Genomic DNA, 19971 nt, shown 5'->3' with positions numbered 1-19971 from the left:
CTTGTTTCATTTTTTCCTCTCTTCCCTTATGATCTTCTGCCTTGTTTCTCAAATTCTACATATCAGTGAGATTATATGATAATTGTCTTTCTCAAATTGACTTATTTCCCTTAGCATAATACCCTCTAGTTCCATCCATGTTGTTGCAAATGGCAAGATTTCGATTTTTGATGGCTGCATAATATTCCATTGTGTATATATACCACATCTTCTTTATCCACTCATCTGTCAGTGGACATCTGGGCTCTTTCCATAGTTTGGCTTTTGTGGACATTGCTGCTATAAACATTGGGGTGCAGGTGCCCCTTCAGATTACTACATTGTATCTTTGGGGTAAATAGCCAGTAGTGCAATTGCTGGGTCGTAGGGTAGCTTATTTTCAACTTTTTGAGGAACTGCCATACTGTTTTCCAGAGTGGCTGCACCAGCTTGCATTCCCACCAACAGTGTAGGAGGGTTCCCCTTTCTCCACATCCTTGCCAACATCTGTTGCTTCCTGATTTGTTAATTTTAGCCATTCTGACTGGTGTGCGGTGGTATCTCATTGTGGTCTTGATTTGTATTTCCCTGATGCCAAGTGATGTTGAGCACTTTGTCATGTGTCTGTTGGCCATTTGGGTGTCTTCTTTGCAGAAGAGATGTCTATTCATGTCTTTTGCCCATTTCTTGATTCGATTATTTGTTCTTTGGGTGTTGGGTTTGATAAATTCTTTATAGATTTTGGATACTAGCCCTTTATCTGATATGTCATTTGAAAATATCTTCTCCCATTCTGTTGGTTGTCTTTTGGTTATGTTGACTGTTTCCTTTGCTGTGCAAAACGTTTTTATCTTGATGAAGTCCCAATAGTTCATTTTTGCCCTTGCTTCCCATGTCTTTGGTGATGTTTCTAGGAAGAAGTTGCTGCGGCTGAGGTTGAAGAGGTTTCTGCCTGTGTTCTCCTCAAGGATTTTGATGGATTCCTGTCTCACATTTAGATCTTTCATCCATTTTGAGTCTATTTTTGTGTGTGGTGTAAGGAAATGGTCCAGTTTCATCTTCTGCATGTGGCTGTCCAATTTTCCCAACATCATTTGTTGAAGAGACTGTCTTTTTTCCATTGGACATTCTTTCCTGCTTTGTTGAAGATGAGTTGACCATAGAGTTGAGGGTCCATTTCTGGGCTCTCGATTCTGTTCCATTGATCTATGTGTCTGTTTTTGTGCCAGTACCATACTGTCTTGATGATGACAGCTTTGTAATAGAGCCTGAAGTCCGGAATTGTGATGCCACCAGCTTTGGTTTTCTTTTTCAACATTCCTTTGGCTATTCGAGGTCTTTTCTGGTTCCATACAAATTTTAGGATTATTTGTTCCATTTCTGTGAAAAAAGTTGGAGGAATGAAGGCTTCTGGTGTCAAACTCATATATAACCAGCCTGTAGGCAAAAGAAGTCCTATTCTCAGAAGTCTTGTCCTGATCCTTTGCAAAAGTCAGGTTCAGGTTACATTTCTACCCGCTGGAATGCAGCTGAACAGACCCTCACCCCTCACCTCATTCTCTTCTTCCTTTAGCTTCTGGACACCTGGCTGAATTCCCAGAGGGACAATGAGAGGGAATGGGCCATGTGGTGTGCTGCCCGTATTCTTGGCTTCACTGCAAAAATGAACAACTTTGGAGTGAGTGGGAGCCTATCCTGGAGCCTGGGCCCTCATCCCTACCCTTGCCCCAAACTTCATCATATATTACCTAGCCTCAATTATTCATCCTACCCTCTATTTCCTTGGCCCCATCCTCTATTTTCTCTTGTGCATCCCATCATCTCTCTTTTCTCCCTTCATCTTTTTCCCTACCCATCAATTCAATTCTATTTCACTTGGTTCAGTTTGATTCCACTCATCTCAACAAGCAGTTACTGAATACTCACCTTGTGCCAAGCACCATGCTAGGTGTTATGGTGGTTACATAGATGACCAAGACAGTTTCCTGTCTTCGTGGATCTTTATAGTCCACTGGGGAGAGAGGCATGCATAGAACAAACTTAAATAGAAGGTGATAATGAACGTAAAAACCAAATATAGTAGGAATAAAAGATCAAAACCAAATGAAGTACAAGTGAAGGGAAAGCTTCACAGAGGAGGGGACATTTGAGCTGGGCTTGAAGAATGAGTGCAGTGTCAAGAGGTAAAGAAGAGGGACAGTGTAAGGTCATTCCAAAACTATGATCCCACAAGTTTTTAATAGCTACAACTCGCCCGTCTAATTCCATTCCCATTAACCTCACCTAGCCTAACCTCTCATATCTGTCATGCATCTCCTCCTCCTCTCTTCTTGCCTTGACTCAGCCTAAGATAGTGGCTGGGGTAACATGTGACTTCCAGCTCTCCTCCAAGATGGACATCGAGTTTACTCAGTTGGGGCATTTGGTAAGGCTGCTGGCCATACGCTGCCAGGACCCAGTGGACAATATCTGCTTCCTGTCTACACAGGCTGTCTACAACCTCTACTGTATCCTCCTGCTGCAAAAGTGTAGGGATAATCTCTTTTCACTTCTGCTCCAGCCTCCCACCTAGGTTTGGTCATTCCCCCACACACTGTCCTGGAAGAGTGAGAGCTAAGAAGTTATCTGAGCATTTTACTTCCAATGAGGAACCTGCCCCTAGGCCTCTACTACATATACCCTCCTGGGACAAAATAGCTACTCAGAAAACAGTTCTTTTGAATTAGTTTCTCCTCCTCTGTCTGAGTCTTATACTCTGACCCACTCTGTCTCTGCTCTAAGGCAGGCAACATGGGGGGTTCCTTTGACGTTAGCTCTCACCACTCCTTATCTTACTGCCCATTTCTCTACTCCCTTCCCCATGGGATATACATTACCCCAAGCTGACTTAGTTCAGTGGGTGGTTTGGGTTGGGCAGATGGGAAAGAGGGCAACCTAAGACACCTTCTGAGTGTCTGAGGGGTGGGGTCGGGTGTCTTTGTTTCAGAGATGGGAAGGAAAAAACAGGGCTTATGGGAAGAAGAGGGCAAGAGTGAAGTCTATAGTGCCAACGTGTTCTATAACAACACCTCTGAGATTGCCAAGGTGAGAGGGCACGGCCAGAGACAACGTGGGAAGAGCCTAGGCCTCTTACCTACATCATATCATAGGCTCCTCGGGTGGGACTCCTTTATCCCATCTTCTTTTCCATTCCATTGCTGCATGGGAGCTTTTTCTTTGGGGAATTTTTCCACATGCTATCACATGCTTCTCCTTAAGCATCATGGGTCCTAATTCTGCTTTCTTACCTGTCCGCCCAGAAGCATTTTCTTCATGCTAATGATGCCTTGTGAGCAATGTGTAGATTCAGCCCATGCCTCAAAGATATGTCGCTAAGGATCTTGGTCTCAGTCCTTCTCTCCCAGCACTCTGCCTCTGCAGCCTCTGACCTGTGAGCCCCTCAGTGCATCTGAGGTCAGTGTTTTCTCCCTCCCATCCCCAAAGACTCTGTTCCCAGTGAAAGGGTCTTCTAGGAGCTAGGCAGACAGCACAGGCCTAGGACAAAAGCACATCATGTTCCCGAGAGAGGCTCTCTCCACTTACCCTAACCAGGAAGGATGGTACAGGCTATCTCAAGCAGGAGGCCCCAGGTGCAGGCAGCCTGACGCCACCCTGTTGCAGGCATTTGCAGAGTACTTCACCCAGATGCAGCTCACCACCCTGGTGCTGACGGCCATGGAGGGCCTAACCGACAGCAGGGCCAAGGTGTCTCTGGCAGCAGCCCAGCTGATGAGTGCTATCGTGAAAGAGCGGGGCCAAGTCATGATAAAGGTAGTATGGTGCTGTGGTGGGAGCTCTGCCCTGCACACCAGGAGCCTGGGCTCTCTCCTGGCTCTGTTCCTAACCAGCTGAAGAGTCTTGGGAAGTCCCCCTCCTCTGGAGGCCTTAATTCACTCACTTCTAAAGTGCAGGTTTGGGCTGGATTTTCTCTGTGGTCCCACTGAGCTCTGAGGTCTGTAATCCTGAGCTCAGAACTGCAGTGCCTTCTATCTGAGGGGCTGGTTCCTCAGCTAACAACAGCCACATGCAGGAGGATAAGCAGCTGCAGAGCCTAGTAGCTAGAGCACAAGGAAGCATTGTAGGAGGGGTTCACCTTGATTGCCAGGGATGTTAGGGGGCTTAGATTTCTGTGAAGGGTAAGGCTATGGATTGCAAACCAGCAAGCTCACGGAATGACTGACCTTTGAGTAAATTTTCTTTCGGGATAACATATAAAAATCCACATTTATCACTGAAAAAAATTTTTAAATGAGGCCACTTAGGGCAACTCTTGGGGTGGCCACTGTCCCTTTTATATGTGGCATGGGCTCTCCAGACCTTCCTCTCTCTGAATCCCCTGACACCCGTGCCTTCACTCATTTATGTGACTCGCCTGGTCTAGGTTCCAGAAATGGAGGTGTGTCCTAGAGGTATTAGAATAAAATGGACTTCCCAGAGACCCGTATATCAGGAATCTGAGGGCAAAATGAGAGTCCTATGGTACCCCCACATCCAATGCCCACTGTCCCTGCAGTTTCATGGGTCGAAAGTTGATTTCAGTGGGGAGAGGAAGCCCTGAAGTGTCTCCAGGGTTTTTGCCTTCCTTCCTGGAGTCTCATGTGTCTCCCTAGTAAGCTCGGAGCAACTCTCTGAACTTTGGGCTGTGGGCAGGCCTTTGTTATAGTGGGCCTCAGTGAGCTGCTGGAGTTCTTTTTGTGACCCCTGGTGGTCTGGCCTCTGGCATGCTAGAACTCTGCCTTAAGAAGAGAGTCATTGGCAGGAGTGCAAGTAGCCCCTTGAGTGTGGGAGTTGGTAGATACGGAGGAGGAGGGAAGGAAGCAGGGAAACAATCACTGAGACTCTTGTAGCTCTTCGCTCTACATTGAGGAAATTGTGGAGGGGATTCTGGAACGGCTCAACTCACAGCTGGAGCCCAACATGAAGGAGGAGACCCTGCAGGCCATGTGCTGGCAACAACACCCACAACGTTGTGCCCTTCCTTCTCAACAAGCCCCTGCCTTGGGATAGGTACCTCTCCCATGGCCTGGGAACACATTCTCCAGCCCAATAAACCCTCCCCTCCCTCAGCCCGAGCCCAGCCCAAAAATCACCGCACATGGAGGCTTTCCCTTTGACACGATTCAAACTTCATCTCTGTGTTCTCTGGCCAAGTCTAGGCCCTGAGAACTGGCCCTTCATGCGCCCGAGACCAGACTATCCCTAGGAGCTTGGTCACCCGGGACCATGACACAGCTGTCCCTGGGTCCTGCAGAACCAATCTGGCCCTGTGGAAGGCATTTGGCGCCCAGCGAGAGACCACAATCAGCGTCCTGCAGCTGCTCATAGGCATCCTGGAACAACTCCACTCCACAGAGGAAACTAAGGAGATGGCCTTCCAGCCTGTGGCGGTCAGCCCCTGATGGGGGCAGGGGGAGCCTAGGACTTACTGTTCTTGGACTTAGGGCAGAGCTGAAGGTCAAGGGCCGCAGGGTAGGAGCAGGTCTTAGCGAGGAGCAATCACTAATACTGTACATTTGAGGGGCACCTGGGTGCCTTAGTCGGTTGAGTGTCCGACTTTTGATTTCAGCTCAGGTCCTGGTCTCAGGGTTGTGGGATCCAGCCCCCTGTTGGGCTGCGTGCTCTTCAGGGAGTCTGCTTGAGATTCTCTCTCTTTCTCTCCCTCTCCCTCTGCCCCTCCTCCTGCTCATGCTTTCTCTTTCTCTAAAATAAATAGATAAATCTTAAAAAAAATACTATACTTTCAATTTAACCTCCTTTTTCCACCTGTATATCTAAGAACTGAGTGATGTAGAGAGAACAGGGATTGATCCCATTTGATTCTGGGGCTGGCACTCCTTCTTCCAGGGTTTGGGGGGTGGCATGAGGGTTGGAGGCAGAAGAGATTTGGTTGCCAGGGGCAGACAAAGTAGTCCCCAAATCATTTTCTGCTAAAAAGTTAGAGTTGCTTCCCATTCTGTTTTTGATGTCAGGGGAGTGAAGAGAAAGCAGATTGCATGTGTGCAATCTCATTTCCCTAAGGAAGAGTGGTGGGCTTTCAGTCTTTGCGTGCTTCTTACAAGCCTGAGTCAGAGTGAGCTGGGCCCTTTGGGCAGTGATGGGGAGGGCAGGGTGGGACTCAGTGTATGGGGCCATGGGACCATCTTATGTCTTCCCCCACTGTCTCTCAGGTGACATGTGCTCTGTGTGAGATGCTGTCAGTGTCCCTGTGCCAGGAGGCTATCCAGGAGTTCTATCCCCAGCTCTTACTGGCTATACTATGTCATCTCTACTGGGTGATTGAGCAAAATGTCCCCCAGAAGATGGTGGTCTATAGCAAGGAGAGGGGCCCAGGCAGCAAGAGCAAGCCCTTTGACCCCACTAGGTAAGCTTAACCCTCTCATGATGGACGGCTGGGACTAGTCAATTCCACAGGGCCCTGGATGACCCATATGCTACAATATTCTCACATATTTTCAAGCTTCTCGTCTCTCTTCTTGTACGCACGCTTTGGCTGATTCATTCAACACTTCATGTCCATGTTCATAACTGTACATGAAGAGATTCAACTAGATGGTAGGTGACAGGGCAAGCCCACATCTATGTCATTCACTCCCTGCAGTTGTGGCCATTCGAATCTCATTGACCTCTGGCTAGGCTTGTCACTAGCTCTGCCATCTTGCACAAGTCACGACTGGGATTCCGTTTTCTCATCTCAAAAATGGGGGTTGGACTCCTAAATATGTGGTTGTCACACTTTTCTCTTAAACCTCAGGACATTCTACTCAAATGAAATCTTATGTAAAATGAAAACAAATCAAACCAATAAGCAGAGACATTCTGATTAGATGGGTGTGGAGGTGAAGAGATATCCTAAGCCCATTCTGTGCCCCAGAGAGCAAAACTGGAAGACCATAGCACTGAAATCTCTCTAGAGTCTCTTTTATAGGACTCTGTGGTTGAATGAGGGCCACGGTTTGAAGGAGTGGATGGGCAATCTGAGATGGGTTTCACAGAGCCATAGATTTTTGTCAGCAGGAAAGCAGAACACAGTTACCAGAGCAGGAAACTGTCTCCTGGCTTCCCAGCACAGGATACAAATGAGCACATAATGCCTTGTCCATCCTTTTGTCCATTTCTTTTCACAAACCCAATGGTGGTGACCTTCAGTTGTGCCCTGGAGGTAGTGAAGTTGCTGTTCTTGGCTGCTGCATATGACGGAGTGGTGGTCTATGCAAATCAGCATCACTGCTGGGACCTTCTGTCCTGTCCCAAGTTTTACTACATAGGGATCATGGACCTGACAAGGTGAGGCTATTTACCCAATAATGCTGGCACCACTCTAGTCCCCGGCCCCCAATTTCCCAAGTCCCAGCCTTCAACTGTCCCTTCCTCACCTCCCAGCCCTCTGGTCTCCTGATTCCTCAGCCCTCATGTCTTCCGTGTTCCATGCACACTGGTCCCTTGCCACCTCCCCCGCAGCAACTGTTGGCTTCTTGTGTCCCACCCCAGTGACATTGTGAAGAACTGTGAACCTGCCATCCTGCACCGAATCCTCCACCTTGTCAGGAACTTCCTCTAGAGTTCCAACTCTCATCAGAAGATCCTGGCCAGGACCTTCTATGCACAGGTGAAGCCTGGGGAAAGGTCCACAGCCTGACCTATTCATTTCCTGGGCTGAGGAACATTTAACAAAAATGTTAAATAACTAGTCCCCAAAAGAGGAAAGGATAAAATAAGACTGAGCCGTTTAAAGTGGGGTTCCCTTCTCTGGCACTTCAGGTGCCTGGTTAAAGGAGGCAGGAAAACCTGAGGAAGGGGCCAGTAGCTCACCCTCCAGAATGATCCATGGATCCTAGCATCTGACTCAAAATTCAAACCTTATCAGCATTATCCTCTATCCTCCTATCAGGATAGCCCCCTTAGTCTCCACCCCGTGTGTACAGATCTGCCACTCAACTGGACATACTCCTTACCTGAGTTTGGGACCTGAGGAAGGGCTGAGGTGGGTGCTAGGTACTCATAACATTTTCTCCATCCATAGCTGTAGTCTCCTCATACCCACAGCTCCTCTGGCACCGATCAGTGGCTCAGACTTTGGGGCAAGACTTTTTGAGCAATCTGATCAAGTGGGTCAAAGAGTCCAACCTCATTATGAAGGAAGTTGGGCTTCGTGGAATCAGTAACCTGGCACTGCACCCAGGACAAGTAAGAGTGGGGAGGATCAAATGGGAATCAAGTGTTAGTCCTTGAAACATTTAATTTACCTCCCTTGGGTCTCTTAGTTATCTTGGGTTTAGCACGTACCCCAGCCTCTCATCCTAGGGCAGCACAACATCTGGTTTGTAGACTTACATAGACTGGTCATCAAGCCTCCCAAACCCCGTGAACACCAGCCTTCTACTTCCTGGGCACATCCAGCTCCTGGATTGCCCATGTCTATTTCTCTTAGACACTACCTGTTTTCCCAAAACCCTGTTCCCAGAGTGTTGCATGATCCCCAGGTGGTGAGTGATCTCTGCCTTCTTCCAAACAGTCAGAATCTCTGAAGGGCCAGGTTCCATTCTTGCGAGACTTCCTGAAGAATGAAGCGCGAGGGACAGTGCAAGCAGTAAAGAGCCTACGGAACATCATCTGTCACGGGAAGGGAGAGGACACCAAGGTGGTCTTTTGCAGCATTTCCAAGCAACTGCATCCACTCATCAATGATGTACGGGCCTGGATCCCTCGGATTAGTTGGGAACAGTATGGGCTGGGGCTGATGAGGAATGCTGGAAACTGAGCTGAGGGTACTAGGGCAGGGCTATGGGATTATGGTGGAAGGCTGAAGTCATGGAGGGGCAGCCAAGAGGAGACTTGGCTACTTGAAGCCATGCATAGGATTGTCCCCAATGCATTCCCTATTACAGACAGACCTAGCACACACTCATCTGCCTATTCTCTCACCAGGAGCCACTGAAGGAAAAGAAGTGACACGCTGCTATGAAATCGGTTCTGGAGTGAAGAGTGGGGAGACCACTCACAACTCTACCCTCTTCCCAGACAACACAGGGACCCCAGAATGCTAGTAATCTTGTCGAAAGGACCCAAAGGCTCAGGAATCAGAACTACCCAGAGCAGTACTAATCCACCCCATGTCTTAGCCTCCCTACAGATCATAGAATTTTAGAGCCAAAAGAGACTTGACAGCAGACATGCATGCTTTCAATACCCTCCCTATTCTAGCATCTATAACTCTTTAATTTTCGAACTTTGGATTTGAATTAGTTTTGTATTGGTCTCATCTCTTCTGTGAGCCTGGACACTCCATGATGGCAGGGTCAATGTCTGATTCATCTTTTTTTTTTTTAAGATTTTATTTATTTATTTGAGGTGGGGGAGGGGCAGAGGGAGAGAGAGAATCTCAGGCAGACTCCCCTCTGAGTGTGGAGCCGGATGTGAGGCTTGATCTCATGACCCTGAGATCATGACCTAAGCCAAAACCAAGAATCAGATGCTTAACAGACTGAGCTGCCCAGGCACCCTCTGATTCATCCATTTTTATATGTTTTAAAATTCACCATATATACTTAACAAAGCTTAAAGATAATATCTTTATCCTCCACCCAAACAATATAAGGACCACAGAATGCTTTAATTCCGGGGTGCCTGGGTGGCTTAATCCATTGAGTGTCCAACTCTTGGTTTCAGCTCCAGTCATGCTCTCGGCATCGTGGGATCGTGTCCTGTGTCTGGCTCCATGCTCAGTGGGGAGTCTGCGTGAGATTCTCTCTCTCTCCCTCTCCCCCTGTTCTTCCCCCCACCACTCGCATGCTCTCTCTCTCTTTAAGATAAATAAATCTTTTAAAAAAAGAATGATTTGGGGCACCTGGGTGGCTCTGTCGTTAAGTGTCTGCCTTAGGCTCAGGTCAAGATCCCAGGGTCCTGGGATCAAGCCCCACATTGGGCTCCCTGCTCAGCGGGAAGCCTGCTTCTCCCTCTCCTGCTCCCCCTGCTTGTGTTCCCTCTCGCTGTGTCTCTCTCTGTCAAATAAATAAATAAATTCTTTTTTAAAAAAAAAGAATGATTTAACTATGATGATATCCTCCCATATTATAGATTAACATTGTCTAAGACTTTAGTTCCACAGTCTTTTAAAATCCCTGGATTTGGTCTTTATGTCATCATTACCAGCATCATTGTTGTTATTGTTTTGTACAGTCAATACTTCCTTCTATTTATAAATGTGGACAAATGTCCTTGCCTTCCTTTTCTTCTCACAGCTCTCTTGTCACTTCTGGATATATATTTTTTCTTCTTCCTTTGTGTTTTCTTCCTCAAGGGTCTGTTAATAGGAAACACTCTCAGTCTTTGTCTGGAAATGTCTTTATTTTGCCTCACATGTGTCTTTAGCTTTAAGTAGTTTAGAAGGTGTTGGCATGGATTACTTTGGGTTTAGCCTGGTTGGGATTCTCTGAGTTTCTTGAAATTTCTGTTTATGTCTTTTGCCAGACTTGGAAAGTTTTCAGCCATTATTTCTTCCAAGTTTTTTCAGCACTATACTTTCTCCTCTCCTTTTAAGAATCTGATGGCACAAATGTTTGGGCTTTTTGTTATTGTCCTATAGGTCCCAAGATTTTGTTCATTTTCAATCACTTTTTCTTTTTTTGTTCAGACTGGATACTTTTTATTGCTCTGTCTTCAAGTTCACTGATTCTTTCCTCTGACATCTGTTTTGTCAATGAATGTACCCAGTCTTGTATTTCTCAGTTCTCAAGTTTCTTTTTGGTATGTTGTTTCTTTGCTGAAAATTTTTATTCCTGTATTTATTTCAAGAGTGTTCATTGTTGTTTTTTTGAGCATTTTGTATAATAACTGCTTTGGGTCTTTGCATGCTGAGTAATTTTGTATTGTATCATGGACGTTATGAATATTAAGTTATATGACTCTGGGTGCCACTTAAATCCTATGGAGAATGTTGATATTATTGTGTTAGCAGAAATTGACCTGTTTAACTTCAGGCTGCAAGTTCTGACTAGCCTTCTGTGTGTGGGGGCTGTGATCAATGCCAGTTTTGAATTCATAGCCTTTGCTATTCTGAGTTTATGCCACCCACCCATGCCAGCCTGGGATCTGAACCATTGTCTTTCCTGTAGTTCAGTTTTCAAAGTCTACAGTATGTGGTTTAGGGTCAGATCTATGCATGGAGTGAGCACAGGAGTTCATAAACAACTTTATAGGGTCACTTTCCCTAGCTCCTCCCTCTCTGTGACTTCCCTGGTTTTACAGTTCTTTGGGGTTCCCTTTTTCCAGTTGTCTTACAAAAAAGCTGGTGCTTTAGTTACTCTGCGATGTCAGGCACTTTTGTGACTGTGCCCACAACTGGGCCAAGTGACATGAGGGCAGAGGAAATAAAGCAATGGGAGTTTGTCCATCCTCTTGGGCCCCAGCTCCTTCAAATGAAGAGTGAGGTTCCCCTCCCTTAGAGTTTTAGCTCCTATAGACTCCCATGGGGCTTGTTTTGGAACTGTGATATGAGAGAATAGAAGGAAGAAAAAAGAAATGAGGGATTTCCCCACTCTCTTTGAGCATTTTGATTCCCCTTTCTGGCTCTTTGAGCATCAGGTAGAAGGCTTCTCTTAGAGCTGTCTGTCTGTCCATGATGCTTGCTTCTCAGCTTCTGGTTGCCTTGTGAAGCAGGCTAGGGAGACCAGCAGGTATGAAGAGATGTGACCCTAGGTTATTGAGACCAGTGGCATCTGCCTGACCGCACAGTAGCTAGAGGGTCAGCAACCTTTTCATCTTTGGCCTCTGGAGATCTTACTTTTTTAAAGCTCAGCTATGCATTAAAGAAAAGTATTTTGTATATTTTATCTAGCATTTAAAGGTATTTATAGTGGGAAAGTTGTCAGGTTATCTCTTCTTCCATATTGCTAGAATGAAAAGTTGACTTATGGTCTAATCAAGAAATAGTAAATTGTCATCATCTACACAATGACAACCTGGCAGAATGAAAAGAACACTGACCCAAAGGCCGTAGGATCTGGGTTCCCAGTGCTGCTTTACCACTCACCTACTCATAGGAACTTACTTAGGCAAAGCTCAGTAGTTTTATCATTTGTAAAATATTATTCTATTATTTTGTTGGTGTATCCTCTTTTCTCTCTTCTCTCTGTTCTATTCTTTGGAATTTCTTTTGATTTATTCTCTGTGTTTCTTAATTTTTGTTTTTTATTTCCCATCTCTTTGTCTACCTTGGAAGAATTTCTGGGCTGATTCTCCTCTTACTTTAGCTGCGGTTATTCTGCTATTCAACCCACCTATTGAATTTTTATTTAATTTTTTTGTTTTTTTTATGAAGCAGGTCCTCTTTATTTTTTTCTTCTGGTTGATGGTGTGATATCTGAATAGCTATTACATTATTCTATAGGCACACTGCCTTACCTTTGCCTCTATTTATTTGTTTGCCTATTTATTTAGAATTTCAAAGTTTGGATTTCCAAGCACTTTAAAAATGTCCTCAATAATTTGTTTTACATAGTCTTCCTGAGGATTCAATATATTTTCTCTAAAGTTTTGTTTTGATTATATTGTTAATTGTGGCCTTGGATATTGCAGGGTTTTGTTTGTTTGTTTGTTTGTTTCTCTTATGGTGCTGATTTTCCTAAATGTTTGGTGAGTCTTGGCAGTGAGTTCCGGAAATTTTGCACTACTGACTCTTGACCGGCCCTCTGTGAAAGTAATACCTATTACTGCAGTCAGACTTCAGTAACTGTGGGGCAGCAGCCAGAGATACATGGTCCATCAGATGTGCCAATAGCCAGTCTTTTGACTGTAAGGCTCCCTGCTCTTCCTGGGTATTGCCAGACACCCAGGGCACCATCCTATCTCTCTGGTCTATAGAGCACACTCCCTGCTCTTTTGGGGTGGTATGTTCCCTTGCTGCTTGCTAGTTAGTAAGGAGGATATTGGGAGGGCAGGGTGCAAGGAGGAGGTGGAAGGAGATTGTATGCCTGAACGTTAGCCTTCCAAATGACTACCATGTCTGTTGCCCAGCATCCCCTTCTGCTCCCTGTATTCACAGCTGTTTAGCTTGGAGCATTCCCAGAACACCCCTACCTCCTCCAGCAGTCTGTTTTTGCCCACTCTTTAGGCTGTGGTTTCAACATCAATTCCAGTCCTGTCTGCTGTTTGTCTTTCAGGGATACTCTAGTTCTCTATGGGGGGATCCCATCAACTATTTCAGATTCATAATGGATTTTAAAAAACTATATCTCTACTATTTCTTTCAGGAATTTGGGGCAGGAAGGGATAACTGAAGTAATAGTCATTGATCTTGAGCTGATCTGCCTGTGATACTTTTGAATTAATGTACTAACATTGAATCATCTCTCTGTTTGGTTATTATGTTCACTGGGCAAAAAATAATAATGTGTACATCCAATTTGTTAAAATGTCTGCTTCCCAAATCCTACAAGTGCCGGGACTATGTGTTTGTCCCACCCTGTCTCTATTATTTGGCACTATGCCAGCTCATGATAGCTACTCAGTAAATGTTTGTTAAATTAATATATAATATACTCTTGAAGTGTATAATTTAGCTATTTATGATCATTGTTAATTAATACAAACCAATATAGATTTTGCGATTTTATTCACAGCATAACTAGGATAACTATATGTATTTTTAAAACACATACATATATTTTAAAGCTAATCCTTAGGAGAGAATTAAGTTACAAGCTGTAGATATGGTCCAGGGCAGATCTGAAACTATGGTCTTGGTTTCCCTAGCTCTGTGCCTTTACAAAGGGACTTATTAGCTCTGCAGCTCTAAAGAGAATTACTCAGATACATAAACCATGATGTCTTTGCATTATGTAATGCCATCAGTGTACTTTGGATATGGAAGTGAGATGTGGGAGTATGGAAACCAGGCCAGCCAGGGCGAGAGTGAAACCACAGCCGCCTTAGCTCCATTTTGCTCTGTATGGCAGGAGAGGGACCAGGTGAAGATCTCGGCCCCCTCTGCCCTGGGCTACATGTTGCATCAAGTTGACAAAATCAAGCCTGGACTCTCCACCCGAAGAGAGATCTACACTTTTCTAGTCCCACTGCTGCTTAGCGTTCAGGATAACAACACCGAGGTAGTCAAGGTACTGGTGATCTCTGTCCTGCCAAGCTCAGCCTGATTCATCCCTCTTTCTGCTAGAGCATAGCCTTTGGCTCTTTTTCATGAGCCCAGCCTTGGCTGTACATTTTATATCCACCTCTTTGGTGTCATCCTCCAGGCTGGCTCTGAGCACTTTTACCCTCTTTTGGGTGCCATTGATCTTATCCTGATATGGTCCTGCTCCCTGAAGCTATTTATGTCCCATGTCATGAACAAGGTCCCATATTTCACCTGGTCCCAGCTACGTACCCTCAACCAAGCCCCTTGGGGGCTAGCTTCGTGGTCTTCCACTTAGCCTCCTGGCCTGGCTCTGTAGAGCTGTAGGAGTGAGGCTTTGGGAATTCCCTTCTCTCCATCCTGTAGGCCCGGGGAGGGGCCCTGACTGAGTGGACCAATGTGATTGGCTGGTCATCACTCACACAGATATTCCAGCATACCAGCCTCAGCAATCACATCCAGGTATTGGAAGAAACGTGCAAGTACCTGGTGAGTGAGAGTCCCTGAGAAGCCAGGCCACAATACTCATGTTAGGGACTCAAAGGCAGGCTGAGAGGCTAAATAGGGGAAGGCTGACAGAAGATACATTCCTTCTACTCCTTAATTCTCATTCTCTATTATCAGCAAACTCTGAGAATGCACGTTTGGGATGTCAGTCCCTCATTCTTCATATCTGGTTCTCTTAGCAGTATCCCAGTTTCTGCTTTCAGAGGCAAGGAAGGTCATGTGAGGGTAGTAGATGGCAATGGGACAGAGGTTTTCTGGTTACAGCTGGTAGAAAAAGATGTAGGCAGGAATCATCCGGTTTTTGGTCATGATGTTAAGGTCCTACTTCCTACGAAGTTGAGAACAGGGCAGATCAGGAATCCTTGTGGAAAAGTAAATATTTAAGGGCTAAGCAAGTAGGTTAGGAACCAACATTAGTAATTTTAATACAATGGATTTTGATGCTTATTATCTTCCATAGGTAGAGCACTTTACAGTTTACAAAGCACTTCTATATCCATTATCCCACTGGAGCCTTACAATTATGTGAAAGAGGTTGGGCAGATTTTATTTCAACTGTTACAAAGGAGAAAAGTGAGGCTAGTGGCAGGGCCAGGATTCAATCCTGGGTCTCCTGGTTCCGCATCAGTTGTTTCTTCCCTTATGTTGGTATGAAGGAGCAAGATTCTCTCTATGAACTTCCTGCTAAGTCTGCCCTGTTGCTGGGGTGGGGGTGTCTGCAGCTATAAGTTCGAGCACCTTCAGCTGGCTGAAGACAGGACAGTGCTGCTTGTGGATAGGGTGAGAGGGTTAGGAGCGTTCCCAGGGCCCCCCAGCCCCAGCTCTTGGTCAGCACCACCCCTCTTTGGCTTCACAGGTGAGCACAAGCAAAATACAGCTGGTGGGGGACTTACTGTCCCAGAGCTTTGGCTTCCTGAAGAGCCCTCAGTCCTTCCTACGGGCAGCTGCCATCGACTTCACAGGTAAGGTGCTTCCTCCTGGCGACCCCTCCCTCTTCTCTTCAGTAGGGGAGTCCTCCTTGACTTTCGGCAAGGGCTAAGCCAGAACCATGGTCCCGTGAAGCGGGTCACCTCCTTCCCTAGCTCTGATCTGATTAGAGAGGCTGTCCTGTGACCAGGCTCAAAGTCCCTGTTAGAAAAGCGGGAGGAGGAAGAGAAGGCCATGTGCCTTTGCCCTGCCCCACACTGTCTACACTCTGCAGAGTGCAGAAGAGAATCATATTCATTTGAAAGGGGACAAACTCTTCCTTCCACAGGAACCCTGTGGATTTTCAAAAATATTTTTGTTTTAAACTAGAATCGTAGTACAGTATGTGTTAATGTTAGAAAATCTAAAAAAATCGGACTGGCAAAAAAGAAAATACATAATGCCAGAAATTCTAACATTTGGATTTAACCACTGTTGACATTCTAGAATTCTCCCCTAAGAATACACTCACACACACTCACACACACATAGCCATTTTCAAAACATGAAGTTTCGGGGCGCCTTGGTGGCTCAGATGGTTAAGCGTCTGCCTTCGGCTCAGGTCATGATCCCAGGGTCCTGGGATCGAGTCCCGAGTCGGGCTCCCTGCTCCTTGGGAGCCTGCTTCTCCCTCTGCCTCTCTCTCTCTCTCTCTCTCTCTGTCTTTCATGAATAAATAAATAAAATCTTAAAAAAAAAAAAAAAACATGAAGTTTGGTATACTGTTGTTTTCCCTTGTTGTGTCACAAATACATGCCATTACGTGCCCTTCAGCATTGCTTTTCACCACTGCATAATATTAATTCCATTTATGGGTGGATTTATGGAACTATTTAACCAGTCCATATTTTTGAATATTGAGACTGTGTCATTTTTTTATTTTTAAAGTAGGCCACCTCATCTTTTGTTTTTATAAGCTGGGACACCGTGATTAAATCTCTACATGCCATCATGATTATTTTAAGATAAATTTCTTAGTAAGTAGAATTCCTAGGCCCAAAGGGTATGCAAAATTTTAAGGATTTTGGTGCTTTAACTGTCCTCTAAAAAGTTTGAATCGTGGGGCACCTGTATGGCAGAGTCGGTTGAGCATCCAACTCTTGGTTTCAGCTCAGATCTGATCTCAGGGTCGTGAGATCAAGCCCCACGCCAGGCTCCATGCTCAGCATGGAATCTGCTTGTGTTTCTCTCTCTCTCTCCCTCTGTCCCTCTCCCCTGTGTGCTCTCTCTCTCTGAAATAAATAAAATAAATCTTAAAAAAAAAGTTTGAATAGTTTTCCATTGTTACCAGTACTGTATGCAAGTATCCATTTTGCAAATATTTGCCAACTCTGGGTAATATTTTTAAAATCATTACCAATTTGATTTTTTTTTTAAAGATTTTATTTATTTATTTGAGAGAGAGAGAGAACGAGAGATAGAAAGCACGAGAGGGAAGAGGGTCAGAGGGAGAAGCAGACTCCCCGCCGAGCAGGAAGCCCGATGCGGGACTCGATCCCAGGACTCCAGGATCATGACCTGAGCCAAAGGCAGTCGCCCAACCAACTGAGCCACCCAGGCGCCCATCATTACCAATTTGATAGGCGAAAAGAGTTGCTGTTGTTCTGAGGAACATTCTTTTTATCAGAAGTGAGGTGAAATATTCTTTTCCTGTTTATTGGCAATGCATATTTTATTTTTGCAAATTAATTGCCTCATGCCCTTTTCCTACTGTGTGGGAACCCCATGGAGTTTGACACCCTGGGTTCATGTCTTACCTGTCACCTGCCAACAACATTTTTCTGGGTCACTGCTGCTCTGAGGGTTGTTCTTCCACTAGAGCATGGACACGTAGGCTACAAGGCATCTCATAGAAACATTTCTTGCTAGAACTGGTTTTCGAGCTTCCTTGTTTGCTACAGAGGGGGTAAGGGTGGCCCAAAGGTCCAGGAATTCTGGAATGACTTTGCATCTGTCCTATCTTTAGAATTAACAGCTAAGAAGCTAAACAGGAGTCAAATACATGAGGATGATGTGGAGCTGTTACAGAATGGTGAGTCCGAGCCTTGTCCCTGAGCTCTGGGTGACACAAGGCAATGGGGCAAGACAGAAAGCGGGGGGGGGGGGGCTCGACTCCTTAAGGACATATTTTGTTATTTCAAATAAAGTATATTTTTACTATTATAAATGTTATATATAAAAGTAGAAAATGGGGCACCTGCTTTGCTCAATAGGAGGAACGTGTGACTCTTGATCTTGGGGTCAAGCCCCATGTTGGGTGTAGAGATCACTAGTTACATGAGTTTGAGCCCCATGTTGGGTGTGGAGATCACTTAAAAAAATAAAATCCTGAAAGACTAAATAAATAAAAGTAGAAAATTGAGCTAAGTAGGAGGAAGAAAACGAGTTATCCATTGTCATGCTAGTTAGGGGAAAAACGCAGCTAACAAAAATGTTCTAGTCACTCAACATTTATCATGTGCTGTCGGCTGCTAGCTACAGCAGTATTCAAGGGAGAAACACCCTGTCCCTGAAGAACTTGTAGTTTTGTGTTCTTTTTTATTGTAGTAAAATATTTTAAAATTAATTTATACTTACAGTAGAAATACATGAGTATAGTCTGTTTACAAAAAAATAGAAACATTATTGATAAAGTTTTTGTTTTTAGGGTAAAGTTCCATTCACCCCCAAGTCTGGCTCCTCTCCCCACTTTCCGCTGTTTGTTTGCTGTAGTCCTGTATTCTTTTGCTGTACACATAGAATATATATGTTATATACTACATAATTTATGATATATATCGTATAGATAGATATATAGATATATATATGCAACTTGCTTTTTTCCCCACTCAGTATGTTGGTACATACAGATCTGCTACAATCTTATAACCCTTGGTAGATTGTTATTTAAATCATTTCCAATTTTTTGCTATTCAAACAATGCTACCATGAACATTTTTATATTCATCTCTTTGTATATAGGTGTAAGTATTTCTTCAGGCTAGTTACAAGAAAGTAGACTTTTAAAAAATTTTTTATTTAAATACAATTCAATTAATGTACAGTGTCTTATTAGTTTCAGAGGTAGAATTTAGTGATTCATCAATTGCATATAACACCCAGTGCTCATTACATCATGTGCCCTCCATCCCCCAGTTACCCCATCCCCCGACCCACCTCCCCTCCAGCGACCCTCGGTTTGTTTCCTAGAGTTAAGAGTTTCTTATGGTTTGTCTCCCTCTCTGTTTTCGTCTTATTTTATTTTTCCTTCCCTTCCTCTATGTTCATCTGTTTTGTCTCTTAAATTCCACATATGAGTGAAATCGTATGGTATTTGTCCAGAAAGTAGACTTTTTTCATACCCATTGAGCTTAACAGGGTTTAAAGTGAAACGACATTTTAACCCTTCCCTCCAGTGTTGACACGAATTCTAATCACCACCCCTCCCACTATATAGGCTTTTGTTAGTGATTATTTTCGTTCTCTTTTTTTAACCTAGAATTTAGATACTATGATTATTGTTGTTACTTTATACAAACCGTGTGGGTTTATGTGCAGTGTTACATGCTCCCCATTCCTTGTTATATCCCTGACCATCCTTCATTTTTTTCATCCTGAAGTACACTTTTTAGAAGTTTCTTTAGTGCCAGTGTCTTCATGTTATGCTCTCTTGCTTTTTATTTGTTTGTAATGACTGTTTCTTACCTCCATTCTTGCAAGGTGGCTTTACTAGTGACACAGTCCTTTTTTTTTTTTTTTAAGAATTATCAGTACACCCATCATAGGACTTGAACCCACAACCCTGAGATCAAGAGTTGCATGTTCCCTCTCACTGAGCCAGCCAGGGGCCCCTACTAGTGACACAATTCTAGACCAATAGTTTCCTTCCCAGCACTTCGAAGATGCCATACTATTGTCTTCTGGTTTTCTTTGTTGCTAAAAGAAGCCTGCTGTCATTCTAATTTTCGTTCCATTGCAGGTAATCTAGCCCTTTTCTCTGGCTGTTTTAAGATTTTTCTTTTAGTTTTTAGCATTCTTTAAAAGTCTGGAAAATAGTATAATACCCCCCCACCCCCCAGCTTCAAAAAGTATCAACTCATGGTTATCTTGTTTTCTCTATTTCTCTACCTGCAGCCCTCCCTGCAGATTATTCTGAACCAAACCTCAGACTTCATATTATTCATCTATAAATATTTTAGTATATATTTCTAAATGATACTCTTTTTAATATTAAAACATTTAGGTGTGCCTGGCTGGCTTAGTTGGTAGAGCATGCAACTAACTCTTGATCTGGGGATTGTGAGTTTGAGCCCCCATATTAGGTGGCGAGATTACTTAAAAAAATTAAATTAAATTAAAACATTAAGAATGTTTTA

General features: G+C 44.4%; 1 protein-coding gene across 1 annotated transcript in view; it reads left to right on the top strand.

Annotated features, from left to right (window-relative positions):
* The window catches only part of LOC148163682 (maestro heat-like repeat-containing protein family member 7), a 43023-nt gene extending 27334 nt beyond the window's left edge, over positions 1 to 15689 (top strand). The window contains 12 exon segments of the mRNA XM_088025693.1: positions 1553 to 1657; positions 2966 to 3063; positions 4879 to 5025; positions 5270 to 5405; positions 6186 to 6379; positions 7165 to 7302; positions 7507 to 7558; positions 8531 to 8704; positions 13971 to 14129; positions 14510 to 14632; positions 15507 to 15612; positions 15658 to 15689. Of these exon segments, the coding sequence (XP_087881819.1) occupies positions 1553 to 1657; positions 2966 to 3063; positions 4879 to 5025; positions 5270 to 5405; positions 6186 to 6379; positions 7165 to 7302; positions 7507 to 7558; positions 8531 to 8704; positions 13971 to 14129; positions 14510 to 14632; positions 15507 to 15612; positions 15658 to 15689 (1464 nt within the window).
* The last annotated feature ends 4282 nt before the right edge of the window (positions 15690 to 19971 follow it).

The sequence above is a fragment of the Eumetopias jubatus genome, unplaced genomic scaffold (genome assembly GCF_037043125.1).
Source record: "Eumetopias jubatus isolate StellerSeaLion01/CBP00866 unplaced genomic scaffold, mEumJub1_p1.0 scaffold_8, whole genome shotgun sequence".
Taxonomy (NCBI): Eukaryota; Metazoa; Chordata; class Mammalia; order Carnivora; family Otariidae; genus Eumetopias; species Eumetopias jubatus.
This window is presented reverse-complemented; position numbering and strand designations above follow the sequence as displayed.